The sequence below is a fragment of the Tricharina praecox genome (genome assembly GCF_024521635.1).
Source record: "Tricharina praecox strain CBS 144465 chromosome Unknown BZA05scaffold_60, whole genome shotgun sequence".
In the NCBI taxonomy this organism is placed as follows: domain Eukaryota; kingdom Fungi; phylum Ascomycota; class Pezizomycetes; order Pezizales; family Pyronemataceae; genus Tricharina; species Tricharina praecox.
The window spans coordinates 5,474-32,595 of NW_026250462.1; the positions used below are offsets into that span (position 1 = coordinate 5,474).

At 55.8% G+C, this 27,122-nt stretch overlaps 11 protein-coding genes across 11 annotated transcripts; 5 read left to right on the plus strand and 6 right to left on the minus strand.

The window, feature by feature from the left end:
* The first annotated feature begins 2,073 nt into the window (after nucleotides 1-2,073).
* Nucleotides 2,074-3,300, plus strand: BZA05DRAFT_242107 (uncharacterized protein). Its single transcript, XM_051479928.1, has 4 exons — nucleotides 2,074-2,648; nucleotides 2,718-2,895; nucleotides 2,943-3,137; nucleotides 3,213-3,300. Exons 1-3 carry the CDS (start codon nucleotides 2,269-2,271, stop codon nucleotides 3,006-3,008), a joined length of 624 nt encoding a protein of 207 aa, XP_051334557.1. The 5' UTR covers nucleotides 2,074-2,268; the 3' UTR covers nucleotides 3,009-3,137; nucleotides 3,213-3,300.
* On the plus strand, nucleotides 3,198-5,194 carry BZA05DRAFT_242102 (uncharacterized protein). Its single transcript, XM_051479927.1, has 3 exons — nucleotides 3,198-3,523; nucleotides 3,595-3,733; nucleotides 3,835-5,194. The coding sequence occupies exons 2-3, from the start codon at nucleotides 3,651-3,653 to the stop codon at nucleotides 5,105-5,107; spliced, it is 1,356 nt and encodes a 451-aa protein (XP_051334558.1). The 5' UTR covers nucleotides 3,198-3,523; nucleotides 3,595-3,650; the 3' UTR covers nucleotides 5,108-5,194.
* Nucleotides 5,195-5,251: 57 nt separating this feature from the next.
* BZA05DRAFT_449731 (uncharacterized protein) lies at nucleotides 5,252-5,871 on the plus strand (the record flags this gene model as incomplete). Its single annotated transcript, XM_051487390.1, has 3 exons — nucleotides 5,252-5,452; nucleotides 5,506-5,598; nucleotides 5,662-5,871. 3 exons carry the CDS (start codon nucleotides 5,252-5,254, stop codon nucleotides 5,869-5,871), a joined length of 504 nt encoding a protein of 167 aa, XP_051334559.1.
* A 1,878-nt stretch (nucleotides 5,872-7,749) lies between these two features.
* Nucleotides 7,750-8,943, plus strand: BZA05DRAFT_423005 (uncharacterized protein; the record flags this gene model as incomplete). Its single annotated transcript, XM_051485853.1, has 1 exon — nucleotides 7,750-8,943. One exon carries the CDS (start codon nucleotides 7,750-7,752, stop codon nucleotides 8,941-8,943), a length of 1,194 nt encoding a protein of 397 aa, XP_051334560.1.
* Nucleotides 8,944-9,647: 704 nt separating this feature from the next.
* On the minus strand, nucleotides 9,648-12,079 carry BZA05DRAFT_477928 (uncharacterized protein; the record flags this gene model as incomplete). Its single annotated transcript, XM_051488334.1, has 6 exons — nucleotides 9,648-9,680; nucleotides 9,744-10,021; nucleotides 10,067-10,515; nucleotides 10,568-11,126; nucleotides 11,214-11,671; nucleotides 11,703-12,079. 6 exons carry the CDS (start codon nucleotides 12,077-12,079, stop codon nucleotides 9,648-9,650), a joined length of 2,154 nt encoding a protein of 717 aa, XP_051334561.1.
* A 117-nt stretch (nucleotides 12,080-12,196) lies between these two features.
* On the minus strand, nucleotides 12,197-12,933 carry BZA05DRAFT_413716 (uncharacterized protein). The gene is made up of 2 exons (XM_051485211.1): nucleotides 12,871-12,933; nucleotides 12,197-12,808 (listed from the first exon to the last, which is right to left on the minus strand). The coding sequence occupies exons 1-2, from the start codon at nucleotides 12,882-12,884 to the stop codon at nucleotides 12,343-12,345; spliced, it is 480 nt and encodes a 159-aa protein (XP_051334562.1). The 5' UTR covers nucleotides 12,885-12,933; the 3' UTR covers nucleotides 12,197-12,342.
* Nucleotides 12,934-13,158: 225 nt separating this feature from the next.
* On the plus strand, nucleotides 13,159-13,870 carry BZA05DRAFT_466464 (mitochondrial 18 KDa protein-domain-containing protein; the record flags this gene model as incomplete). Its single annotated transcript, XM_051487791.1, has 2 exons — nucleotides 13,159-13,253; nucleotides 13,306-13,870. The coding sequence occupies 2 exons, from the start codon at nucleotides 13,159-13,161 to the stop codon at nucleotides 13,868-13,870; spliced, it is 660 nt and encodes a 219-aa protein (XP_051334563.1).
* A 2,411-nt stretch (nucleotides 13,871-16,281) lies between these two features.
* Nucleotides 16,282-18,083, minus strand: BZA05DRAFT_413718 (S-adenosyl-L-methionine-dependent methyltransferase). The gene is made up of 9 exons (XM_051485212.1): nucleotides 17,787-18,083; nucleotides 17,709-17,731; nucleotides 17,594-17,649; nucleotides 17,488-17,540; nucleotides 17,425-17,438; nucleotides 17,243-17,371; nucleotides 17,102-17,186; nucleotides 16,515-17,050; nucleotides 16,282-16,461 (listed from the first exon to the last, which is right to left on the minus strand). The coding sequence occupies exons 1-9, from the start codon at nucleotides 17,847-17,849 to the stop codon at nucleotides 16,428-16,430; spliced, it is 993 nt and encodes a 330-aa protein (XP_051334564.1). The 5' UTR covers nucleotides 17,850-18,083; the 3' UTR covers nucleotides 16,282-16,427.
* A 1,778-nt stretch (nucleotides 18,084-19,861) lies between these two features.
* BZA05DRAFT_413724 (FAD binding domain-containing protein) lies at nucleotides 19,862-21,876 on the minus strand. The gene is made up of 2 exons (XM_051485213.1): nucleotides 20,117-21,876; nucleotides 19,862-20,063 (listed from the first exon to the last, which is right to left on the minus strand). The coding sequence occupies exons 1-2, from the start codon at nucleotides 21,615-21,617 to the stop codon at nucleotides 19,891-19,893; spliced, it is 1,674 nt and encodes a 557-aa protein (XP_051334565.1). The 5' UTR covers nucleotides 21,618-21,876; the 3' UTR covers nucleotides 19,862-19,890.
* A 1-nt stretch (nucleotide 21,877) lies between these two features.
* Nucleotides 21,878-24,776, minus strand: BZA05DRAFT_477932 (uncharacterized protein). Its single transcript, XM_051488335.1, has 3 exons — nucleotides 23,708-24,776; nucleotides 22,311-23,628; nucleotides 21,878-22,246 (listed from the first exon to the last, which is right to left on the minus strand). Exons 1-3 carry the CDS (start codon nucleotides 24,650-24,652, stop codon nucleotides 22,026-22,028), a joined length of 2,484 nt encoding a protein of 827 aa, XP_051334566.1. The 5' UTR covers nucleotides 24,653-24,776; the 3' UTR covers nucleotides 21,878-22,025.
* Nucleotides 24,777-26,133: 1,357 nt separating this feature from the next.
* On the minus strand, nucleotides 26,134-27,122 carry BZA05DRAFT_413728 (uncharacterized protein). Its single transcript, XM_051485214.1, has one exon. It carries the CDS (start codon nucleotides 26,941-26,943, stop codon nucleotides 26,326-26,328), a length of 618 nt encoding a protein of 205 aa, XP_051334567.1. The 5' UTR covers nucleotides 26,944-27,122; the 3' UTR covers nucleotides 26,134-26,325.

Sequence of the window (27,122 nt, forward strand, 5' to 3'; positions counted from 1 at the left end):
CGAAGGCTCGTGGGAGGATAGATGGTGTGACACCCCGGTAGGTATCGGAGGACACGACGGTCGTAAGAGATGTGATCAGATAGTTTGGGTGATTAGAATAGAGTTGCGAGCCGAAGGCATAGTTAGAAGCGATCAAGGACAAGATAGGAAGGAGGAAGCCAACAGATTCCAGAGTCTAGACAGTGATCGGAGATGCGGGTGATTGGGATAACAGTCCAGAGGGCTTTGAGATCACAGATCATGGGGCCCCGCAGTAGGAACTCCGATCAAGGGAAAAACTGTTATGACGAGAGAATCGAACATTGACCTATGGGGGCAGACAACTTCGAGGGAAGAACTCTGCCGGCGCATGAGGAAGATAATTGCTTGGAAACTCCGATCTGTCTTGGGCGCGTGGTGTTTACCACCTGCCTAGTCAAGAAGACTATCCGAAGAGAGCTGACGGCGACTCAAGGCTAGGCCGCGGGGAACTCCGATGCAAAGTAAGCAAAGGAGCCGCATCAGGCCGCACTGTAGAGGAATGACGTGCCGAGGATCGGGATGACTATAAGTGTCAAATCGAACGTGCAACCAAACCGAACACAATCATCGCACCAAACAACCATTGAAGAAACACTGTTAAGATTATTCCGTTGTGAATCATCGAAATTCCTGAGTTTTATTCTATACCCAATAATACCATACACTCTGACGTCCCGAACTGGTTCCAGTGTCACATGTTCGCATGCGGCATACATCTGGCGTAGGCGGCGCTGCGCAAGCTGGTATTGTTACAGTATCATTTTTAACCCGGCAGGGGTGTTTGCAATCTCAATCTTTGCACCGGCCGTGTGCCTGGTGGAGAGTGCCACGCCTGGCGTGTGTGGGTATACAAGGTGAACCATGTCAACGTTGGAGGATGACATGGTGGTTTCTCGTTGCGAAATTGGTACCTTATAACTGTTAAGATTATAGTGTCTGACTGGAATGGTTTCGAGACGTTGGAGTCTTTGATAGATATAGAGTATAAAATAACAGTCAGGGATTTTGATAATTCACAGCGGAATAGTCTTGAGGGGTATTGCCGGTAGTGTTCGGTGTTCTGCTTGTGCTGGTGGTGGGATTTCCCTGACGACGGTTGAGTGGCCATCTAGTCTACCCATACACCTTAACACGTGATCGGAAAATTCTGTAGTGGGAAACTCGGTTTCAAACGCCCTTTGAGCTGTGCTCTCGCGTAAGCGCTACGTGGTGTCACCCACTGAGCCTAGGCCGTAGACTTGTCGTAAACTGTCCGGGGATAGCCGTTTGAACTACGCAAAAAGTGTTTACCATTTCCACCGGAGTGTAGCTCAGAGTAAGCAGTACATATTTTCATGCTGGCACTGAGAAACGGCCCAGTTTTGAATGCTTTCATTTGTGGATACATTGGTGATTGCACCTTAAAACAGGTTCCATCAACAGCGTGCTTTTATACAGGGTTCCATAATACACTGCCTCAGACCGTCTCGGCGCTTGCTCACTCCTGCTCAACTTGTCTCTGTGCTATTACTATCTATCCCTGTGTTCCAATCCCTTCTGAATGAACCGCTCTTGCTGTGACTACCCGAGATTCTATCAGGGTGGGACACTACCTCCCGTGCTATCCAATTCCTGTTCTGGTTCTTTCTTGGCCATTCTGTCCTGAGCCGTGACAGGTACTGCGGGTAGTGTGAGACCGACGACCAGATACAAGAAATGTAGGAAGTGATTCACTTGGTAAGAAAAGAAAAGAGTGCCATCTTTGAACTTTTGGTAAATACTGTGGTGTTGAACTAACGAGGACCGACCATCACAACAGAAATGCAGCAACAGAAAACATTTTAACATTCAACGTCCACGTCGGCTCTCCGCTTCATAACACTTGGTCCCACCGGGTCCCAGCAAAGTCTCTCTCCCCGAATTCAAGGTCGCACTCAGGTCCCACCGGGGTCTCTTCTCTTCGGCGCTCAGCGATGACGTCAAGCCGCATCCACTCCGCGTCCCTCAATACGAGCATGTAACACCATCCTGCCGATGGTCCATTCCGGATCTATTTCTCTCTTCTCCGTTGCACCTCTTTTGCCCTCTTCATTGCACCTCTTTCACCCTCTTCTCCTTCCAGCTCCGATGCAGGCCATTGCCACATCTTTACCACGCTGCCTATGTCATCTCTAGCTTTCACCGTTCCTTGGTGGCATCATACACCCCTCCACCTGCAAGCAACGACGGCCACCCAACTTTCGCAGCCTAGACGCCGCCCTACTTCTGATGCGTGCCCACACTCAATCACAGGCAACCGACTGTTGTTTGAATGGAGGAAGCTGTCCCAACCCAGGTCTGCTCCGTGTCCGGCAGACGAAGATACCCGGTTCGATCAGGGAGGCGGAGCAACAAGCCTCTGACATCGCTGCAAGCCTCTGTACGCATTTCGGGGTGGCGTGGGTTGCATGGCTGGTTCTGGAATGCTGCGCATTGCGGCTCCGGAGTTACAGCCGTCCCTACTCCGCCGTATGGCTAACCGTCAGCCTGCCGAAAATCTTCACAGAACTGCCCAATGGGCTCGTCCATGGCCATCCAACACCCCAGTACGTACTGGTACTGCCCGCTTCAGCTGCACGTCAGCTTGACGTGAACTACTTTGCATTAACGTAAGCCACCTTAGAAGTGACTGCACGTACACTGCGCGCGATTCCGAAGGCTCAGCTGAAACGAATGAGCGGGGCTGTGAATGCAGCCTGGTCGGAATATGCATCATCGTACACAAATAAGTACCATACAGAGTGTGAATACCGGTATCACTTCAACTATTATTCAAAAGTCCGTTCCCAGCGCCCCTTCAAACAAACCCCCGTGGAGATTCCATCACATGATTCGATAGCGAGCTTGCAGCCCCAGGTAATAGTATCATATCCCCAGCCCCAAAATGCGGCTAACCGTAATAGACCTGCATGCTATGGACCCAACTCTGCCACACGTCACCCTCGCACATCACCCTACAGCTAAGTTAGATAACGCCCGAAACTGCTCGACAATCTTCCTTCGGTACCCCAAACCGCAACCCTCCAGCTTTGTTAGGCTCGATGCGTTAACAGTCGCCATTCATCATGACGTCGCATTACCGATCCGGGAACAGGCAGGTAAACTTTCGTGGAGGCTCAGGCGCTTTCGAGATCCTCGCTGTTTGGCCGGCTGACGATGACTTACCTACACAGCGGTCGAGTGAGCGGCACAACTCTACCATCGGGCCAGGTGCCCAACAGACTTACTTCAACGACGCAAGAGACAGCGGCAACACGAACGGCAGCTGGAATACGACAATCCGCAACAACACGGAAAACTTTAGTAACAGAGTGAACAATTTCCGATCAGAAGGGCTGACGGTCGTTGGTTTGCGGCTAACTCGTACTCCTGAGCTGCCACATCGTGCAGGGCAACCGTTCGACTGACAGTCCGGCCCGCACCCGTTCAGGAAACGCCACAACGGTTGACTACACTCCACTGAACAAATCCACAGAGAAGGGTGGTAAGTAACATCCAAACGCTGACCTCCCTAAAACACTCTTACAAGGGCTAATCGGGTAATCTATGTACCAGTTTCCGGACCCCTCTTCAAGCCACCCTTGTGGGCGAATCCGGGCTTCGTCAGGAGAATGGATGCCCTAGGCCAACTCAGATGGCTATTAAACAGGGGAGGGCAACGACGGGCTGCATTATACGGGCTGGGAGGTGTTGGGTAAGGTCCCATTTCCAGAGACTCGGAGGTGCCAGCATGGGTGGCCCTGCATGCATGTCTGTCGATGTATGTTGTCAGATGGCAATCTAACTCGAGCAAAGGAAAACTACGATTGCGGTCGACTTCTGCCACCAGAGAAAGAAATTACAGCCTGACGACCACATCTTCTGGGTGCACTGCGACTCACATGAGGCCTTCAAGCACGGCTATCTGGAGATTGGGTGTCAAGCCGACATCTTAGGTGATCCGGGCGCCACTCGCGGTGAAAGCGGGTTAATGGGCGTCAAGAATTGGCTGGACAATCCTGCCAGCGGCAACTGGACCATGGTCATTGACAACTTCGACGAGGTCGACTCCTACCCGACGAGGTACCTTCCCGTCGACCGAGGCGCGATCCTGTTTACAACTCGCGACGGAACCCTCGTCGGAAATCCTGCTGGGTATGTGCCCACTGGCGCTGGTGTCGACGTCAACGAGATGAGCGGCAGTGAAGCAATGGAGATGTTATCGAAACTGCTGGGCCTCGTTGGAACCGATGCTTCACTCTACTCTTCGGCTGCTTTCAAGCACATAAATATCTTACAGAAGCTCCCTCTGGCGATAGCGCAAGCGGCTGCGTGCATCCGAGCAACCCGAATGACCATCCCAGACTACCTGGAGTTGTTCCAGAGATGCGATCGCCACCAGCACGAGCTCCTGGAAGTATCCCGCGAAGAGCCCTTGGATCCTGCCGATCAAGGCTACGCCCGCCGGGCCTGCCCCCTCCCGGTGATGACGACTTGGAAGCTTACCATCGACCGAATCCAGTGTAACAACCCTCGCTCCGTGCAGCTGCTCGAACTCATCAGCTTCCTCAGCCTCGACGACATACCGGTGAAACTACTGCGGGACACCCTGCACCTCCGTGACCAGAGCGACGTGCAGTTCCACATGGCCTTCGCCCCGCTTCTCAGTTTCTCGCTGATTCACCGCCTCGAATCGTCGAACTTTCGCATGCACAGTCTCGTCGCTTTGTGCATCCGCAATCGAATCGCGTCGGACAACATCCAGCGGAGGGATTGGATTCTTGGTAGCCTCTATGGTCTATTGAGCGATGGTTTCCCGCGGGGCATGCTAGGCAATCACATTCAGTATTTGCACCTGGCCACGCATGCGGCCGTCGCACTCGGGCATCAACAGAGCAGTCGCCATAGCTTCGGGTTCAACACGTTGCTACCGGATATGCTAGCCTTCTTTCTAATGAACATTGGGGATGCCGCGGGTTGCTTGCTATGGTATCAGCGGATACTAGACGGCGAAACAAAGGTCCTAGGAGCCGGCCACCTGAAGACTCCAGATACCGTCCACAACATCGCCGTCCTCTTCGAGATGTAAGGGGGTCATCGCACCGCCTTGGAGTGGTCCCAGCGAGCGCTCGCCAGGAAAGAGAAAGCGCTTGGGATGGACCACACCAACACACTGAACACCTTCGCCTGCATGGGGAACGCATTTGCGGGTTTAGGAGACAACCGCAGCGCCATGGAGTACTACCAGCGCGCCCTCTTCGGCTACGAGCGGACCCTTGGAAAAGCCCACCCAGTTACCCTCGAAACTGTGAACAAAATGGCACTTGCCGAAGCTGGCCAAGGGGAATACGGCAGCGCCCTGGTGTGGTACCAGTGTGCACTCGTCGGCAAAGCGAAGGCGCTCGAAAAAGACCACCCTATCACACTCAACACCGTCACGTGCATGGGTGCCGCTTTTGCGGGCTAGGAGACTACGGCAATGACAAGGAGTTCTACCAGCGCGCACTTGGCGGCTACGAGACGGCCCTCGGAAGAGACCACCCCGTGACTCTCAACATAGTCAACAACATGGCGCTTGCCGTTGCGCTCCGGGGAAACTATGCCGGCGCCCTGGCGCGGTACTAACGCGCACTTGACGGCAAGAAGACGATCTTTGGAAGAGACCACCCGAGGACTCTGGATACCGTCTACAACATGGCCAGCGTCTTTGCGAAGCAAGGCGCGTACGGCAAAGCTTTGCGGTCCTACCAGAGAACCATCGACGGCTACGAGGAGACTCTTGGGAAAGACCACGCCAAAACTATCAGCGCCGCTCAACAGGTGGATATCTACAGCCGGAGTATAAAACACTAGTAATCGGGATGCGAGACGGAAACGCGGCCAGAGTTGGTGGGAACACGGCCTCGAGTAGGTGCCACCGGCGGGAGTTCAACGACAGCGACGTTTATCGACGAGGACGATCCGGGAATCGAGAAGCTGAGATACCGCATTTGTGCGGATGTATTCCGACGTTACGAAGCGCGATGAAGATTAATCACGATCACAGGTGGGATGGTTTCATCGATTGCTGCTGCAACCTGTGGGAGGCTGCATATGTTGCGATCACACGAGCAGACAGCTGCAATTTCTCATTCGACTCGGCGGAGACCCATCTACCGAGATGGAATAAGACGGCAGATGTTCCTCCAAGTATCCGAGGAGTCTGCCTTGCAGTAAGTATTGGAAGGACGGTTACGGGGTAGGCTTGGTTACGACTCTGTGATTCTGGCGGAACATGAGACGCATGTGGCAAGTGGAAGGCGCTTCCGAGTCAAGGGTTCCAAGGTGTTATTCATTACATCTTGGAGGCGTACTCGGTTGCCTGTGTGCGTCCATGGGTTTCCGACGGGGTTTTACATGATTACGGGGTTTTTCGTGAGGCACTGGCGGGGGTGTTGGTTTTCGTTTATTATTTGCCGCTATGTAATGGCTAGTTTGCTTCATCCTCTGATTTTGTGCATGTTTCGTCATAGGTTAGCTGTCGAAGTTGGAGTTTGGGAAGTAATGGGTAGACACAGTCTGTAGCAGCTGAGAATAGCCATATCAGATGGCACTCCAAAGTTGAATAGAACATGAACTTCTCCATCATTCTTATTTTCGCCGTTGCCTTTGCCGGGCTACGTCACTGGGACTCGAGGCAGCAGTACGCAAGATGCCTTCCCGTAGAGAGATGGAAATTTTGGCTTCTCCGTACTGGAGCCCATGGACATGATGAATCCAAGCCGCCGTCACTACCAGCTGCTACATGGTTGTCGTGCAGCGCCTCACACGGCGTCACTCGACTGCGAGTGACATCTCATGCGTTGACGGTAGCAACCAGCGTCAATAACGACTCTCAACGGCGATGCAGTTCCAAGCACCGAGTGCGTTTTCTCCACTCCTCTTTATCTCTCTCTGTCTCTCTCTCAATTGTTTCTCCCACACCATCAATGGGGCGAAAACCCCCCACCGCTCAACAAAGCCGCGACTGAAAACAGGCGAACCTACCACGACAAATCACAACGGAAACTATGGCTGCCACCACTAGCGCCCCCTCGGCGAAAGACCCTCGAGTCCGTTACTGATTATCTCGACGCCTTGGCCTTCCTGGCCGAACCCCTGCCGGTGATAGAATCTCCAAGTGTCCCGAATGCCAAGCGCGGAGTGATAGATAACGACATGAATGACGAATGTGTTGCCTTCGGGTGAGATAGAATGAAGCCAGACATACGATGAAATTGTATGCTTCTGTCCTCAATTGCCCGTCTTTTCTGTATCCAAGTATCAAGTCTCTCTTTACACGCTGAATTGACTGTATCCGTCCGCTTATCTTTTGGCTGGGACAAAAGAACTTGACACACGACCACGAAGGGCTCGGCACGATCCTTAGAATGCGTCCATAGTCCCCGACGAGTCGGCGCTCACGTCTCAAACACCGAAGGACCTCTGTATCTCCTATATATGTAAGAGTATTGTGTCTTGAATTGGACGAGGGTGTACACACTAGGGGGGTTTCGCGGTCCCAGAGGGATCTCTGTGAGGCTGGTTGTTAGCGCGCCGAGCCCTCAGATGAAAAAAAGGAGGACCTTTCGCAACTCCAGGGTGCGGGCTGATCGAAACGGGACTACGCTAGGAATTAGCGGCTTAACTAGTGAAAACTCAGTAAAATTTCTCCGGGAGAACGGTTTGATTCTACACATACATACGACAACTATGAGCGACAAGATTCTCCAGCAAACGGCAGCGGGCGCAGCGGGCGCGTCGGGCACAGCGCCTCCATGCGAGGTGGTGGTGGTGGAGAGGAGGGTTCCGGGCGCGGCGTATGGCGGCGGCGCCGAGAGGAGAGCGGAGTATGGCAGCGGTGCCGAGAGGATAGCCGAGCACAGCGGCGTGAGGAGAGCGGAGTTTGGCAGTATGGACAGGACTACACCAGCTGTCGGCCTTCCCTACCAGCCTTACCCACATCACCGCGCTGTCGATAGGAACTTCAACAGATTTTCCAGGTCGGCTTTTCATTCTGCTCGCGACGGCATTCGCCAACATACTGATTGGTGTCAATCCAGCGTCAGCCACTCGTCACCCGGTTCAAGTACATCATTGCCAGTGATGATCCCGTCCAGCCCGCCTATTACTCCCGGTCCGGAACTGCAAATCATCATAGAGAACACACCGAATCACGCAGCGAAAAGAAAAGTTCAGCTGAACGACGAGTTACGGCTGTCACTGGTTAAGTTGTGCCTTGCAAATCAGTCCGAGCATGTCTATGGCGGCAAGACGAATTTTTGGAAACGGATGTCGCATCTGCTAGAGCAAAAGACCGGTGTTAACCTCCGCGATCCCCGGAGTACTGTACACGATCTCGTTGCAGTGCGTAGGAGAGACATGGCAAGAGGCGGCAAGGAGTCGGAAACGGTCCAAGGGCTGAGCCAGGCGGTGGATCAATGGATGAAACATATCGATATCGAACAGCGGAAAATTGAGGATACGCAAAAGAGACTTAGGCAGTTGGCGCAGGAGAAAAAGGCTTCTGATATCAGGAGACGGAATCTGGTTTCAACGTTGTCCATGAAGCGAAGAGCGAGACCGGACGATGGGGAATCAGAGGTGGAGATCATGAATGGTGATGAGTTTTCAGCGGGGATGAGGGCACAAAGGCTAAAGAGACGGAAGCAGTGTACAGCGGCTGCACCGGGTGCTAGCAGTACTGGGCTTGATCCCAATGTGCAGGCAATTCTGGGAGGTATGGCAGCGCTGGGTGACAAGATGATTCAGGCAATCGGTATCACTCAGCAGATTCAGCAGCGAGATTCGCAGATTGAGCAATTGCGGGCTGGACAAGCTGAGATGATGACAATGCTACGGGAGTTGAGGAATGAAAGGAATGAAAGGAATGAAGGGAATTTGTAACTGGGCAAGCTGAGATCAAGGCAATGGGACGGGAGTTGAGAAATGGAATTATGGAAGGAATGAAAGGAATTTGTAATATAGGTAATACATGGTGGAAACTGGGGGGTGAACGGGGTGATATTGCCATGATCTAGCTAGGTCGCATGCAATCAATGATTAGACAAAAAAAAAGGTACACCGACCAGATTTCGACACGCAGGAATGCGAAACTATAAGCAAGGTTTGTACTTACTCGGTATGACTGGGTGCTAAAAAACGATATGATATGGACAGCTATATAATAACAGGGTGGGATAGACGAAATGTACTCAGAATAAGCTTAATAAACCCTTGCTCTGGTGCTGAGATCCCCGCCGCACCCAGCCGCGCGGGTGCACCACAACTATGCGATGCCTCAACTTTAATTGTTAATAGTAAATATTGCCTAGAGAAACTCTCCAGAGGACGATGGCTCAAGATCTGATTTGGCCACGTGGCATGTGATATCTTTGAAAAGGTTCTACTATTGGAGGAAACGAGGGTGATGACTAGCCACACTTTGATGATCATTGATGATTGCTGAGACCTACACGAGTCTCCCGAAGTCCTTCGAAAATTATCACAACAGTCGCCAGTCCCGAGAAAAATTACCAACAGCCGAAATCACAATACCAGACCATTATTTCCGCCCCTCAAACTATATCATGACTCTGACATTCAACCTCTTATCCAGCAGCCGTCAACAACCTCGCCTGCTCCTACGTTCCCACGGGTTAGAGTAACGTCCCCCACCACCGTCATGCACGGGCCAGTGTACTCACCTCAACAGCGTCTCGGTACTTCGCCATGATTCTCTCGCGATCAAGGGTCCCGTCCGAGCGCCTCAACGCCTTCCCCCACGTGCCAAACTCGATCACCACACCCCCGACAAGCTCGAATCCAACAAGACCCAGCAAGGATGCCTGTTTGCGGAGATCTTTGACGACCTCCAACTTGAGCTCCTGAAACTGTTCAAGTTCTTCTGTAATCATCGTGGTCATGGCTAGGGAGAGGGTGGGGATGTTCATCGCTAACCCTCGGAGGGTGAGTTCATCAACCACTGCGATCACGTTAGAAACGTCCCAGCCAGTGGAGGGTAACTTACGAAGTATCGCGATGGGTTTGACGCATCTCCAGGAGTGGTGAAAAACGCACTCCGTTACGTAAACGACCTCCTTGTAGGTAGCCTCCAGTCGCTCAACGGGAATGTAATCGGCCAGGTATCGAGAAGTAAGGCTAGCAATCAAGTGGCCTACAACTCGAAAAGATTGCTTGTTCGAATTCCACTCGCCGAACCTCCCCGTTTCGATCCAGTCGTCTTCGGAAGATGATTGTGCAGCCAACGTGAGGTTGTAATTTACTCCCGATCTGCGCTGTGGAGTCTTTGCTCTCGCTATGGACGGGCCGCGGATCATGATGAGGCCGCGGTAGATATGTCGGCTCGTTTGAGCGCCTTCGTCTTCCGAGATGGCAACCAGCTTTACCTCGACGCTCGGTAGTGGGCGCCCGATTCCTATCCTCGTGTGGTGCTGCGGCGGCATGAAGCATATATCGCTTGCTATCATTTAACCCTCCATCATGGAAGGAATGCGGCTGGGACACTCACGAGTTCATATGCGGAAGTCCCCAGCCCTCGACCATGATCCCCCTTGTACCACCAAACACCAATCCGAGGAGTTCCCTTTTTTCGACCGGCATCATCGAACATATGCTTCCGATCCATCTGATCCTGTTGCCGAAGAACGATTCTCTAATCTCGGCGATGTGTCCCCACTTCTCAAAAACGTGCACCATGGGCGCGTACCGGCCTCCAATGACATCACGCTTCTTCTCCAGCCATTTCCAGAACTCGTGCTGCTCCGCAATTGGACGCAACGCCAGCGCCTTCAGCAACTTTTCGTGTATCCCCTCCCAGAATACCCTTGTTCCGAAGAATATCGATGGATTGAGCGATTGCACGTCCCCGTAACTCGCCGGACAGCACCTGGGATTGTGGGGTGCCGATAGAAGGAAAGTCTCCACCTGCGTCCCGAAGCCGATGGTGACCCCCAATAGGAAAAGCGCATTGACGAAGTTGTATTCGCAACGGAAGTAGAGTGGGAGGTACGAGAGGTATATATCGTCTGTTGAAATCCCGTCCTGGAGTGCGTAGTGCATTCCGGCAACTGAACGCGGTCAGCCATTAATTACTCCCACTAAGTTAGGACAGTTAGGACAGTTAGGACAGTTAGGACAGCACTCCCGCGCATTACCTCCCGCTGCAACTTGCCCGTTTGTCAGAGCATCCGGGAATGGCAGCTCGTACTCATTCAGAGTCCTCGCATAGATGTGGCCCCATGTTCCGCCAGCGTCTTTTGGTTTATCGAGCGTACAGTTTTCCATGACCTCCAGTCCGGTTCTACACAGCTCGTCAACACTGATGATTCTGATCCTTCCTTCGAGCCCGTGTTTCAAAGTCATAACATCCCGGTTTATCGCCTCGAGGTCGGTATCGACCTCTGATGCCGTCTCGTAAATGATGAGTCTGATGTGGGGACATTCGACGAGGGGAGTGAGTAGCCTCGAGAGGTAACTACCCTCCACGAACACCGCCGTAGCGGGAACATGCGTGAGGGTATGCGTCAGCTCCCGCTGGCCGAGTAGGTTGTTGAGGCAGATGAGCTCGATCGACACCATCTCTGCTGCATGGGAGAGCATGAACCAATTCGCACTGTTCTTCGTCAGCACACATACACACTCACCATACGCACTCACTCCCAGTCACCGCCGTCCCCAGAGACCTATTTGAAGCAGTCATATGCAGCCTTTGAATCTTCCTCCCATTGAGCAACTTCTTCAATCCCGCGCCCATCTCTCGAATCCGCTGCCCAACCTCGGCGTACGTGAAGTACTGCCAGTCCCCGAGTAATCTCGTCTCCATGACGTGCGCGATGATCTTCCGCTGGGCGAGGCACCGCTTGTCGCCATGCGTTTCAATGGCCCAAGTGAGGAGTGCGGCCGGGGTTTCGAGCCCGTGGAATTGGGATATCGGGGCGGCGAGGTCGTGCGAGAAGCGGATGATGGGACTTTCACGGTCGGAGGGGGATGTGCGGTTGAACGATCTGAGGAAGTCCGCCATCGAATGAGGGGGGAGGGTGAGTTGTAGTTGTTTGAGGAATGGTAATGGATCACCGCTGAGTGTACGAGTGCTGTGGGTATGCAACACACCCGAATTAGACGGGGCAGGGTGGTTCTCACCCGTTTAGTTACACGTGCATTGGTTTGGAGTAAATGAAGATCCTGTCTTTCTCAATTGACAGAGCGTTCAGAGAAAAGTACATATGGGAGCGCGTGAATCGAATATCAATAAGAGCAATTGTAGTGACATAACCTTCCGTCACCCTACAACAGCTCGAGCAGCTCTTGCCCCTCGCCCAGCAGCCCACTTTCCGTCAGGGCCCCCGGCAACACATACAAGAAACCACCCTCACTGCCCTTGGCCGGTTTCTTTCCATTCACGCCCTTATACTGACTTTCATCAAGCATGTAAGCCACGATGACTTTACATCTACCACACCTCCAGATAGCGCGCTTCTCGAACCCATCTTCGCGCGTCACCACCTTCGGCGCACGATCGCGCCGCAGCAGCGCCAGGAGGAGCGTGTAGCCTGCGGCTTCGGCGGCTGCATCGTCGTCTTCATCGCCGGAATCTTCGGCTGATGCTGGCTTGGGTGTTTTCGGTGGTGGAGGCATCGGGACGATGGTGGCGGAATCGAGGCCTGGCCCGCGACGGGTGGGAAGCGTCTTGAAGTTGTGCGTGGAGGCGAGGAGGAGGTGCGAACATGCTGTGCAGTGGTAGGTGTGGACTCTGTGAGAGGGATTAGCAGCTATTGTGCAGACGAATGCGATGGTAGATGGGCGGGGTGGTACCGTGGGGTTGTCATTGCGGTGGTGGAAGGTAAATTCGTTGCTGTACGCTTGGGGTGACGTGGGGAGAACGTGAAGAACCTCACGACTTACGCGAAGGCGAAACGCGAGGACAGGGATCAACCGACTAGCGAGAGCCGATGGATTAGATACAGGTAACCGGACACACTGAGTGATGTCTCGTGAACATCGTCATTTAACGGTCATAGGAACCACGATTCGCCATCAACTTCGCAGCAGAACACCAGACTACATCCTTCAAATCTCACCGCCACCGAGAAGCAAAACAAAATGACCCCTACCGTCCTAGATGACAGAGAGGGTCTCGAGAAGGACCACCGCCTCTTCCCTCACGAAACCTTCACCGAAAAGGTATCCCTCGGGCAGTGAGTACACCCTGCCCGATTTCCGCATTCATCCTACCAGCTAACCATCCAGCACCGCCGACACGACGACTACCAACCTCCGCTACGCCGCATATACGCGCAGCCTCCGCACGCTCCTGCTGACTACCTACCGCCACGTCGCCCCCACCACCCCCATGGGCGCCTCCTTCCATCCCGCCACGCACCCCTCACTGATCTGCAACGCCTACGGCATTTCGTGGGCGTACCTCCTCATGGACGTCATGAACGAGGGCTGGCGCGCGTACAAGCGCGAGCACCCCACGCACCCGTACCTGGACGGAAAGACCGTGGGCTACCATCCCGTCTCGCCACTCGAGGACTACCGCACCGTCGTTGCGGAGCGTGCGCTGTTCCACGCTGTTGCGTCGGTGGCCCTGCCTGCTGTTACGGTCCATGGTGTCGTCAAGTACTCAGGACGTGCGCTGAGAGATGTCGCGAACGTTGCGGTGCGCAAGTGGGCACCCGTCTGGCTCGGACTGTCGGTGGTGCCGTTCCTGCCACGGATGTTGGATCGGCCCGTGGGGCAGGCGGTGGAGCGGCTGTTCGAGTGGGTATTTGATCGGAGCGGCGCCGGCACAGATGGGAAGAAACTTTAGTCTATCGAGGCACTACCACCGTACATACTTTGCTACTTGAAACTTTTGCAACTTTGTGCAGTGATTTGCACCAGTGAGGACAGCTGAAGACATCGAAACACCAATACTCATGCATTGCGGTAGCTAAACGGCACGGCCACTGTGCCACCGCATTCGAGCCATCGCTAGGGAGCATAAGGAGACCAATAACTCTTCTCGTCGAGTATTAACGTCCTCCGTATATCATACATTCCGGAGTCCTTAGTTCCGAATTCCGAGTACTTACTTCCACACGTGGCGTCCGCGTGGCAAGCCCGCTGGTAAACGCTATTTATACTCATATTCTATATCCTGAGTAAGTGCTGTATCCCGCGTGTTCAGGGCAGTTCCGTGCGAGCCTACGCACGTTCTTCAGGGATTTCGAAGAGAACCCTGAGGGAGATTCACGCCGAGTAACGTGACCTTACAATCTCCTGGCCGTGTGAGAGAGAGACTGTGGGACGGCAGGTACTCTAGAGAAGATGTACGCTACTATTTCAGGACAGAAGGCTTCAAGTTTTAACAGTGCGGACATTCTACGTGACGAGCCAGTCGAGTGATATATTCCAACGCTAAATGAACATCTTGACGCCTGTTCACAGTTCAGCACACTAAGCATAGTTGGGAACTTGGAATAGGTGCCGCACACTGTAGTAGGCCAAGCCTTGGAAGTTGGCTCTGACGAAGCCTAGAAATTTCAAAACAAGGCTTTGTGTATATATGTGCTCTAGGTATACTCATTGACATGAATACGTGAGAGTGAATGGGACATTGCAGACAATTGGTGAGTGAAAGTTAGACTGAATGGAACTTTGCAGACACTCGTGCTGGGTGAGTGAACATGAGAGTGAATAGGACGTTGCAGACACCATCGTCACGACAACCCCCCCCCCCCCCCCCCCCCCCCCCCCCCTGAGTACACGTCCACGCCGACCGGACCGACCGGACGACGCGTCTCAAGACTGCGCGGCGCAGCACCGCAGACGGAATTCATCAAGACTCACGAGCTCGGCAAGCGCATCCTTCTTCCCATAACTATCGGACCGATCCGTTCCGTTCCGTTTGCGAGTTGCAACGACAACTACAATCTCGGAATCTCGGAATCCATGTGATTCGTGCTGTACCTAGTCTACCAACATTTCCTACCGGTATCCGGTATAGTTATGGGTACCTATGCGAGGTATCCGCGCCGACCGAGGACCTTCCTTCCCACACCGCCGCACCGCCGCATTGCCGCACCAACGTACTGCCGACCTTCCTGCACCAGTGCGCAGCGTGGGGTGAGGGGGTGATTACTCACCCCTCCTGCTCCAGCTCCTGCTCTGACACGAGGTGCAAACATCAGGGCCGCACCCTCCTCCCGGATACAGCCCACCCCGGTCCCCCCGGTCCCAGCAAGAGCAAAATCAAAATCCTTCCAGAAGAAAAAGGAACCCAAAACCCGAAACGTGAAACGTGAAGCGTGAAACCTGTGCAAACCTGGGTTAGCGGTACTATAACTGTGCTCCGCCTCCTTCGCCTCCCGCTTCCGAGCGTCGTATCCCTACCTATACCGTAATACCACGGACGGCACGGACACCGGGGTACACGGCTGGGGTCTCGGCTGGGGTACGCGGCTGGGGTCTCGGCTGGGGTACGCAGCTGGGGTCCTCGGCTGGGATAGGGAGATGATATGTGGGGGCTGTTGCAACTTGCAACTTGCTGTTGCGGGATGAACTTTGAAGGGGTGATCAGTTGGGAGGTGTAAGCAAGTCAGGAAGTGGGTACTTAATCCCCCCTCGTTCTGCCGTTCACGGAGGCCACACACCCCGTCACCTGGTCGGCCTGCCGCCTACACACTCCTTTGTCCTTTGTCCGCTCACACGCACGCTCACTCCTCACTCCCTCGAAAACCCACACTCGTTTCACACACGCACGCTCACTCGAAACGCACACTCCTTCGCCATACCTTCCCACTTCCCAGCGCCGCAATGATCAGCACCTACCCCACCACGCCGACCCCCGCGGCGCTACCGTCAATCCTAATGCGCTCCTCCGTCACCTCAAAGCCCGCGCGGCAATCCCGGCAATCCCGGCTATTTCTCTCTCAGCCTCCCGTAGCGAGCGACTTCCACCTTCTCGCGACACTACAACTAGCACTGCACACTTTATCCTCGACGGAGCTGGCGGGGGGCCGTAACACATCGCGGCTGCGCGCGCAGGGGAAGCTGTGCATTACCTTTGCGCTGCGGGAGCATACGGGTACGGATGTGGAGAAGCTAAGGGTTGCTGGGGAGTTGGAGGCGTGCGTTGATCGGGTGTTTTTTGGTGGGGAGTATAGGCGGCGGGTTTATGAGTTGGGGGGAATACTGGCGGCGGATGGGAGGTTGCTACGGAGGATGGTGGATGGAGGGGTGGGGGTCGAGGGGGTCGCCCTGGGGACGGGGACTGGGGCGGGGACTGGGACGGGGACGCGGTTGCACGGGGTCACGGGAGAGTGGGTGAGTGAGAAATAAAGTGCTTTCGTTCGTTCGTTATGTACACATTTTCTTCTCGTTTGTTACTCGGTTGGCTTCCGGGCCACGATGAACCACCTGTGAAATGTGTCAGCGCTGGGACGCGAGAGATGCGGAGGCGGGGAAATTGCATCTTGTTGTACACGTGTGTCTTGGTGCTGCTGGCGTCGTCCCTGGCGTCATTGCACAGCTTCGTAGCCTCCTCGGTGGTGAACCCGCAGACGCGGGTGAAGAGCGCCATGCCGTAGGCGTGGTAGCCAGTTTGTACGTTCAGCAGATTGTACCTGCCCATCTCCTTGAGTGTTTTATCCTTGGGCCACGGCGAGAGGATCTGTTTCCTGTGGTAGACCTTGACGTCGACGAAGCCGGCGTCCTTCAGGAACTGTGCGTAGTCGGCGTCGGTGGGCTGCTTGAAGTTGAGCGACTTCTCCATCGCCGGGATCCAGTGCTTGTAGTAAGTGCGCAGTCCGCCGTTGGGCTTCAGCGTGCCGTCGTCGCAGAAGTTGTCGCCGAATAGCTCGACGATCTCGACGTACCCGCCTGGCGCCGTGTGCTTGTACATCTGCCGCACGTAGTTGGGCCAGTCGCGGATGCTCTGCGCCATCGTGCGCGAGTGGATGAAGTCGAAGTGGTTGTTGGGGAAGGTCCAGGTGAGTTCGGCGTCGTCCTGTGGGTGTTAGCAGTCAGGCTTCTTCCGAGAGGCGTCGGAGATAACCACAATTTCGAATCGGCAGTTGGAAAATGTCCAGCTGGGCTGGATAGGACTGAGATCGGTCCCAATGACTTCCGCTGACGGCCACGTTCTGAACAAACAGCATCAGCTCCCGTCGCGCCATACAGGCATGTAGGTAGAACCTACTCGGCAGCGTCGAGTGCCCAGATACCAGTGCCGGTACCCACGTCCAAGATACGGTGGGGGTCCTTGATCGGCGCAAAGGTCAAGTTTCCGTCTGCGGCGAGCAGCCAGACGTGGTGGTGGAGATCGAGCCTAGAAGGTGAGCGTGCTGTTCTCGTTGAGTGTACGAGGATAGCAGGTCCTACCGATCTTGTTCATTCTATGCGGTGTTAGTACTTGGGAGTGGGGAATCCGTGACGGAGACGTACCTCGTCGTTTGGCAGGACGTATTTGCCCTCCTGATATCTGTGATATCTCCGGCCTTGTCCATGTCAGCCTCCTGGGTCCTCCTTCTTTATTCGATGGCGGGCTTACCGTTCTCGAATATGTAGTCCCGCATCGTCGATTTCAAGCTGGTGGTGTCGCTCTCCCTGTTGGATGTTGTCAGCGCGGATCGGAGGCGGTTGGTGAGGGGCTAAAGGTATCGTACAAGCTGGAGGCGTAGCCGTCATCCTGACACGGTCAGTTTCACAGTCCACCGAGGTGAAGGAGGTCTCATTCAACTTACATCGGAGGGGTTGGGGTCAGCCTCGAGCGGACCGACTTCGAAAGGTTTCTCTGCGGCGGACATGATTGGGCGTAAGTCGTATAACGGAAGTCGTGAATCGGGAGTCGTATATCGGTGGGGTGTGTGAATGGCCGTCTTAGCAGTGAGGGGTGTGAGGGGAGGCAGAGCGAGCAGACTTATGTGTGAGGAGAAGCAGGCTCCATAGCAACTGCTTGCCGTGTCGATCCAGCCATCGCATATTCCAACTAACCAACTAATCCGTTCGCGAGTTGTCGTGCAGCCGCCGCACTCTGCAACGATTAACCTCTGATGGACGCTTCTTACTGGCCGGTGATTGCCTGCACCCCACACCGCACGCCGCGCCATCCCTGGTTCCAAGCGAGCGAGACCCGCTTGGCTCGGGCACTGCATGTCACCGGATACCCGGTGCCAGCCCGCCGGCGAAAGGGAAGGGGAGCCTTATCTTGGAACAGCCACGTTGTCGAGCATCCCCGCTAACTAGAGCAGATTTCCCACGGCCCATTCGCCGGTTGTCGACGGTCCAGACCGTAGTCGTCGATCGCGCAGAACTAAACTTGGTCGCGGCGTGGCGAGCCGTGCCGCGAACGGAAGGCTCGAGCCACGATCATTCGAAGCCGTCGTTAGTACAAGTGATATAAGTGCGCGGGAAGCCGTCGTTCGATATCATACGATACAAGTGCAAGTGCAGCTACAAGTGCACTCGCCTTCGAAGCCGCCCTTATGATAGCGGGGAAGAGAATTGACTCCCCTCAGTTCCCTCAGCAATAACCAACAGAAGCTACATACACACCCCCACCAGACTGCCTGCCTCATATGAACACTTGCGCATATCAGATGGACATTACAAGACATACCCACATACATCCTGTACCTACAAACCTTAGGATTTTTCCACAGCTCACCCCCACTTTATGCACTCGGGAGCCGCGCATAACCTAGGGGCCGACTAATGCCAACTACTGGGTTCCCGCGCTAGTAAGTACTTATGCAGCGCGGTTCGGTCGATGGCCGGTGGGGGCCGCGTTGGCGCATGCGCGTGATGATTGGTCAAGCGGTGATGGATGTAGGTACGGATGTAGTTATCGCGACTCTGGATTGTGGATTGTGGATCTGGGCTAGCAAACGGAGGGTTGTGGGAATGGGAATCGCTGTAAGCACTAACTACGGGTTGTGCCTGGCATAACTGCGGCTATTTGCCACACATGGCTGTGAACATCGATACCGCCGTACGTTGTCACTCGGTTGCTACCACTGATCGCCTGTTGAAATCAGAGTAATGTAGTCGTGAACCAGTGTATTGATTGAAGTGTAAGATTGTAGCCCCTTGAGAGACACGGGAATAGGTGGAAATATATGTGCCTTCTACCATAGCCAAGTCACATGGATAGTGCAACAGTGCCGCAGTCCTGCGTTTTTCCGAGTTGCATCGGGAGAACGGAAGAATGCGCCGCTGGTGACTTATGTGTGGTAGATTGGCCGAGAGTATGCCGATCGTACGGATAGGTACCGGTATACCGGTACTTTGGTATGCCCAGGTAGGTATACCGGTAGGTATATAGCCTCTATATCCTTCCCCAGTTTCCCAACACGCTGAGGTACCTTTATATGATCTTCGGTCACCAGGCCAAAGTAGGTACTATATTACAATCCCCATTGACCCTCTGCATCGTTTCAGAAACCTCCGGAACGAGAGCGAGAATCCCTGTGCGTTGGTACGGAATACTAGCCGCAAGCAAGTAATCGATGATCCGATGATTCGACGACCCAGCCAAACCAAACCAAACCAGACCGAGCCAAGCCCCCTTCCAGCGCAACGAGCTAACGATCATCGTGAAGGAAACGACGGGACAAAGCTAGGCGTCTTCGGCATCTCATACTACCTAGTAGTACTAGTACTGTAAGCGCCGCCAAGCGCTATGTGGAGCAGAGTACGGTACCGACGGAACGGAAAGAAGCTGGACTATGTAGATTTCCATTCTACTTTGTCACTGGTGGTCGCTGGGGAGGGGTGATGACTCATGATCTGGTTGACTGCTTTTCCATCCATCTACCATCCCACTCTAGCACCTGTCTACACCTCACATCAAACTTGACACAACCTCCCATCCTCCACTTCCCACTCCTCGCTCCCCACTCCCTTCGTCGCATAAAACAATCCCGTCGGATCCCACGTATGCTTAACCTGCAGCAGGCGTTCATAGTTCGTCCCATGGAACGCAGTCTGCCAGTCCGGCTCCGTGAGTGCCGCTTCGGACTCTGTCACCCATTAGCCACCACCCATCACTATTTAAGGGAGGGGGGAGACGCACGATAACATCCCGCGCCCTTCGTCGCGTCGCGCACGGGCTGAAACACCTCATTCGCCCAGTCCCTCTGCTTTACGACCTGGTGCTCCGTCGAGTTCTCGGGAATGAGGTAGCCCGCGAGGATATGCATTCCGGCCCTCCTCCAGGCGGGATTGACCGCGTTGCCCTGTTCACCCTCGCTGCCGGGTGGCGGCGAAATGCCAAACACGGCGAAGTAGTACAGCTCGTCGGTGGCCGCGCGATACGCGTCCATGAACGTATCTAGTGTCGTGGAGTTCGTGAGCACGGCCGTCGGCACCAGCCGCGACACGCTGCCGGACATTATTCCCGCGACTTCGGTCGGGAAGGAGTTCCGCCAGGCGTCGAGGAAGCGCGGGTACTCCGTCGCGTTGGCGGAGTACGTGATGTTGTGTTCCCGCAGCGTGGCGTATAGCGGCGCGAGCTCGGTGTAGAGCCCCGCCGCGCTCATGTTCGGCGCCAGCACTGGCGTCGAGGAGAAGCTACCCGGCATGATGTTGTTGTAGCTGTACACGCCCAGCGCACCCAGCCGTGGCGTGAGTGCAAAGAACTGCCGTACGGCCGCCCAGAACGCCTCCGTGTCCTCGGTCGCAAACTGCAGCGGCATGGTGGTAACCATGCCATCCGCATGCGTCTTAACAACGACCTCGACGACCACGGCAAATACCCCGCCGCCCCCGCCCCTCAGCGCCCAGAACAGCTCCCCATTCTCATCCCTTGCGCAGCGCCGCACAACGCCGTCCGCCGTAACCACCGTCATCTCGAGCACCTGGTCCGCAGCCATCCCGTACCTGCTCGTGAGCGGACTATGTCCTCCACCGGCTACATACCCGCCCGCGAACCCAACACTCGGCTGCTCACCCCCCACCACCACGCGCCCAACCGCCGCCGCTGCTTCGTATACAGACACGGTACTGACCCCCGCGCCGACACGCACCGCTGGAACCCCGGAGTACGACTCGAACTCGATACTACGCAACCAGTGCGTCCACAGCGATAACGCATCCCGCCCCGTGCTCTTGCCGAAGAAGTCATGGCCAGTGTTTTTGACGACGAGGCGCAGGTCGTGGGCGCGCGCGAAGTTCACGCCGGCCTGCACGTCTGCTACGCTACTGACGTTGAGGACGTAGGCGGGGTAGTAGCCTAGTGTACACTCCCCCTCTGCGCCGGTGGACGGGGTGGATGGGAGGCAGGTCCGGTTGGTGAACAGTGGGGACATGATGGATGACGGGTGGGATTGGTGGGTCCATGCTGATGACCAGGCGGCTTGGAGGGCGGCGCAGGCGGTGCTGTTGTAGGAGCCCAGGGGCCCGTGGTGGCAGACGGAGGCGATTGGGATGGTCGAGAGGAGCCGGCCGGAGACGGTGCTGTTGAGGCTGGACCATTGTGCGGTGGTTGGCCAGGAGGCGTCGGAGGGGGAGGTTTTGCAAGAGGTCGCACTAGCGCCGAGCAACAGGCTCGCGAGGGAGAGGAGGTGCGGGAGCATTGTGTTATGCTGCTGGTACCGTGGGATTTGGTGGAAGGGAAGACATGTCTTATACCTACCGCACCGCACCGCTTACACTGAGTACCGTACACCTATGGCAGGCAGTGGGACGCGTCGCGATATCTCGATGTGGAATGTGGAATGTCAGGCACAAGGCGATTGATGAAGGCACGATGCACGGTGCTAGCGGGTTTCCAATAGCTGGTCGGATGCCCGGCTAATCGGGTCGGGGATTGTGTTTCCCGGAGGTTGAGCTTGATCCCGGCGATGTCGAGTGATATATGTGAGGGGGTATCAGAACTCCATTCGTAAATAACACAAATGTTCACTACCGTACAAGTACACTCCGCATACATATAAAGAAAAAACACCCAACGCCCGTCTCCCACTCCATTAACCCCTCTTGAATCAAGTATAAATACTCTCCGTAACAGCATTAAACGACAACCCCGGTTCCGCCATCTGCTCATCCTTGAGGAAGTCCAGCGGCATCCAGACGAGGTGACCGCGGACCTTTGCCATCTGATCCTTGATCTGCTGCGCCGTGTACTTGTCCATGTCCCAGATGTGACCGGCGGGCACCTGGTCGCGCTTCGGACAGAAGCTGTCGTAGTCTTTCCACGTTTTGACTGTGCACGTGTTAGTGAGAGGTAAGAAGGACAGGGGGAGGGGGGAGGGAGGGAGGGAGCGTACTGCAGTTGTCGGGATCGACGTGGAAGAGGTCGTGGTACACTTTCGTGTTATCCGTGGCTTGGGTCGTCCACAGCTCCCACAGCTCATCGGACATGGGGTCCTCGACGACCGGATCTGCGTCGAGGCGGTTCGCGCCGTCACCTGGGGGCTGGGCGTTGGGATCGTCGCTGCCGTCGAGTAGTTGCGGCTTCAACAGACCGAGGTGCTCCATCCAGAGGTGTTTTCGCATCGACGAGACGGTGGGACCGTGTTCGACGACGGCGGATAGCTCCGAGTCGTGGTCGCCCTGCTGGCTGCGGTCGTTGATGTTGCTCGAGCCGACGACCATGACCTCGTCATCCGCGATGAGCACCTTCGCGTGGATGTACAGTTCCTCCTGGAAGAACCCCATCTTCTCGTGCTCCTCGCCGTCGTCCCACGGTTCGTCGGCGATATTTGCCGTGCCCGCCATGGCGTCCTCGGCGACCGTATCCTTCGCCGGCGCATTCCCCTCGCCGGCCTGGACCTTCTTCCGTTTATCCGCCGCCTCCTCCTCGTCGGACGAGCTCTCGGAGTCGTCGTGGCCCACCAGCATTGCCGGCGTGTGCGAGAGGATGTCGGGCCTGCCCTTGGTGCCCGCCACCTGCTCCGTATGCCCCGCCGTGGCGTCGTTGTACGTGACGCCCGTCTCCTTCTCACGCTTGCGCAGGCCCTCGGTGGTGTGCAGCCTGTCGTACGTGCGCAGGTTGAACACGAAGATGTACTTTGTCGGGTCGATGCCCTGGGCCTCGAGCTGGCCGTAGATGGAGTGTTCGCCGCGGTTGATGGACTTGTACTGATAATCGATGATTGCTCTCGTGCCCAGCGCCGAGTCCTCCCTCAGATCGCCCGGGAAGCCGGGGATGGCCGGGATCAGGATGATGATGCGGAACTTCCTGTCCTCCTTGTGCGCACGCACGATCGCGTTTACGATGGCCCTTCCGATCTGGTTGTGCACGGGCTTCTGCTGGTCGCCCGTGGCGGTGATGAAGAACTGGTTCTCGATGTAGACGAAGTGCTGCGCGTTCTCGATGATGGACTTGTATGCCGTCTGGATGCTGTCGTCTTTGGGGAGGATGCCGTGCGACCAGTCCGCCGACGAGCGCACGAGCTGCACCTTGCATGGCCCCCGGTTCTCGAGTGGGTACGAGCCCGCTTCGTGCAGCGGGTGCTGGATGTAGCCACCGAGCGGGAAGGACGGGCGCTGCACGCCGGCTAGGCCGTCGGGGATCCCGCGGAGCTGCAGCCATGGCCGCCGAGTGTTGCGTTTGTACTTGTCGCGCTTCAGGAAATTCCACCGCTGTTGTCCTAAATTGTCAGCCATGACCACGACCATGATGATCCCGCGACCCGGAACCACCCCACGCGCGGAGACGTACCCCGACGAAATGATCCGCAATACTCATCACGGCCGGCCCGACGATGCCCAAGCCGACATCGTGCCACGGCATGCGGCCATACTTTGTCTTGTCGAGCTGATTCGCCTTCCACTCCTGGACGTTCTGAAAGTCCATGATGCGATTATTGTTAAAGTCCTGGCCGGGCCAGACCTGATCAGTGACGTCCTCTGGATGAGTGTCTGCGAGCGGGTGCTGATGCATATCCCAACGGCCGAAGCAGAGATCCAAGCCGCCGATGAAGGCGACCTTGTGGTCGACGACGACGAACTTCTCGTGGTGCGCCCAGAAGAACGTGGGATCCGCGCCGTGCAGGAACGGATCGTGGTCGGGGTGGCGGACCACAACGATATTCCCGTGGCCCTTGGTGCCATGCGGACACAGACTCTCGAGCGCCTTCTTCGTGTGCGCGCTGTTGCACGTGAGCGAGTAGGTGATCTCCTTGTAGACGGATACATAAATCTTGACGCCCTGCTCTGCCTTCCGCTTCAGCAGGCGGTCCAAGCGCCACTCGCTCTGCTCCGCCGGCGGCCTGCGCAGGAACAGCTCCGGCGACAGCCACCAGTCCTCGATGTAGACGCACTCTGTCGCGCGCTCGAGGGCGACGCTGACCGCCCAGAAGTAGTCGCGGCCGTCGACGTACCACTTGACGTCGTTCCCCTGGGTCTCGGGCGCAAACGACTTGTAGCGGTGCGAGTTTGCGATCTCCTCGCGCCGCCGGTCGATCGCTTGCTCGTGTGGCTCGTCGTGTCGGTGGTTCGGGTTGAAGATGTTCGCGAGCTTCCCCCAGGAGTTCTTTGCGTGCACGAGCTTGACTTTCACCGCGAAGAGGTGCGGGTGTTTGCTGTGACCGTCGTGGCCGGAGAAGTGCCCGTGCGCGAGCGAGGAGTCAGCCGCGCCGAAGCGCTCTTCTTTGTCGGCGGACATGGAGGGATGGGGTGGGTGCGAATTGAGTTGCTGTCGCTGCCGACGAGGGGAAGGGGGAGAGGAACCAAGATATGTGCACGTCGTCGTCGGCAGGAGGCTGGGGAATTGACAGCCCCTAATTTACTCTTGCTGGTTGTGATTGAACGGCAAGGGGGAGACGCAATGACATCATCGGTGGGCAGCACAAGCTTTCAAGAACCCTGGGAGAGCACTGCATGCTTTGCCTACTTTGGTGCTTCGGTACGGGGGTCAGTGACGATCTGCCGAGACAACCGGAGATGGAAGGCGACTTGAAAGAGCGGTGGTGATCGGCGAATACGTATGCCTCTAGTGACTGCTCTAGAGTAGCCCACGGAGGTCCTCACGATGGGCGCGGGGAGGAGGAGTTTAGCCAACCATGCATGGAGGATCACTCGGCTTGGGAGCTTGGAACTTGCGTATGCATGTGCGTGCGCCCAGCCTTCCCCAGACCCGAGCTTCCAAGTTCCCCGCCGTCGTACCCACGGTTAAACAAAAACACAAAAAACAAAAAACGATAGCAGCTTCCCCGCCGTCGCACAGAGTCGCAGCCACCGTCAGAATCCCACCATGTGCATCCCGAATCGACAGCTGCAGTGTAACCGCCGTTGGCAATAGTAAATACCAGTAATGGTCCGGCATCTCCATCCAGCTTCCAGTGTGCAGTGTGCAGATTCCTGTGTCAGTGTCAACCCCACCTGCACGCCTCCATCCAGCCTCAACGCTCTCGCTCTCGTGGTCCGATAATCGAAGGTGCTGTGTGAGAGTACTCAACCCTCGTCGCGTGCCCCACGTTGCCGAATCGTCGATTCGTGGGGTCGCTCTAGATACCACTCCACTTGCTATACACGCTCACTCCACTCTACTTTCCCATAGCCATATCTAACGGGAAGTTCGCTAACAGCACTCCAGCACCCCACTGCACTCCACTCTACCATAGTTGCCCAAGCACTCTACCGTACTTACCTTAAGTGCTAATACCGATACCCCACCGCCCGTTGTGCCGTTGTGCCATTATGCCATTCCCTCTCGTGACGCCCAACGGCCAATCAACCCACAACGTGTCTCTCTCTCTCTCTCTCTCTCTTTCTCTCTCTCTCTCTCTCTCTCTATCTTTCTCTCTCTCTCTCTCTCTGTGTGTGTGTGTGTGTGTGTGATAATGTTTTTCTTGTTTGTTTGTTATCTACCTGCCTGCCTGCCTGCCTGCCTCCTGCTCGCGTGAAAGCTCCATCCGTCCAGAGAGTAGAGTAAAGGGACATCCAAGGAATGAAGGAAAGGTGGCCGAATGGCTCAGCCAGACAAAATCACCCCCTCGTCGCGATCGTTGTCCGGGGAAGGGAGCTCCCCCCACATGCCCCGCCCGCTCGCCCCACATGCAAAAGAGAAACACCAGTGTTGGTCTCCTCAAAATGAAAGACTGGCGATATTTCGCCAGAGGGAAGAAAAGAAAAGAAAAGAAAAGAAAAAGAAAAGAAAAGAAAAGAAAAGAAAAGAAGAAAAGAACACACACGGGATAAATCAGCGACACCCGAACCAGCGCCCGACAGAAGGGAAAGAGAAGGACAAAAAAGCCGACATTTCGGAAAGCAACAAAACTCCCTTTGTAGCATAGATAAACCAAAAAGAAAGGGCGGAAGGACAAACCACAATCCCGCCTACCCGAGGCGACCATAGAACCCCCAGCGACTCGCCTTCCCCTTCCCCTTCTTGCCCTTCCCGTTCGCACTCCCACTCCCCTTCTCATGCCTCGCCTTAAACGCCTTCCAGCTAACCTGCCGATGCTCCCAATCACTCATCTGGGCCGTAAAGAAATCCCAGCTCCTGCTCTCCATCCTTAGCGCATCCTCAAAGCCCACGGCATCCCCCTCCTCCTCAAGCATAGCATCCAGCCTCGCCCGACTCGCGCCTGCCGCCGACCCCTGCCCCATCCCCATCCGCAGGGCGCGCCGCACCGCATCCGCCTCGATTCCCGCCTGCGCCTCTTCCTGCGCCCGCCGCGCCCGCCGCGCAGCTACGTTCAGGTACGCGCGCGACTGCGATTGGTTGGAGAGAGACGGCCACGACGCCACGTTGTAGGCGTGGTGCGCTGGGATCAGCTCTGGCGTGCTGCTCATGTGCGCCGGGATCAGGGAGGTGTAGGTTCGTGGGGAGTAGGTGGGTGGGAGGGAGGAGGTGTAGGAGGGTGCGGCGCTGCGGAGGGAGACGAGGTCTGTGTCTCGGTCGAGGTACGACGGTGGGGCGTGCTCGGGGTGGTGGGGGTGGAAGGTCGTCATCGTGAAGGTGGCCGTTGGGCCGTGGTTGTGGGGTTGTGGTGTGTCGTTGTCGTTAGGGCGTGGTTGTGGGGTTGTGTTGTGTCGTTGTCGTTAGGGCGTTGTAGTGTGTCGTTATTGGAGTTCGTGAATCGTGCAGCGGTCAGGCGTGAATGGGGCAGACAAGAGGCGGGGCGGGGGGG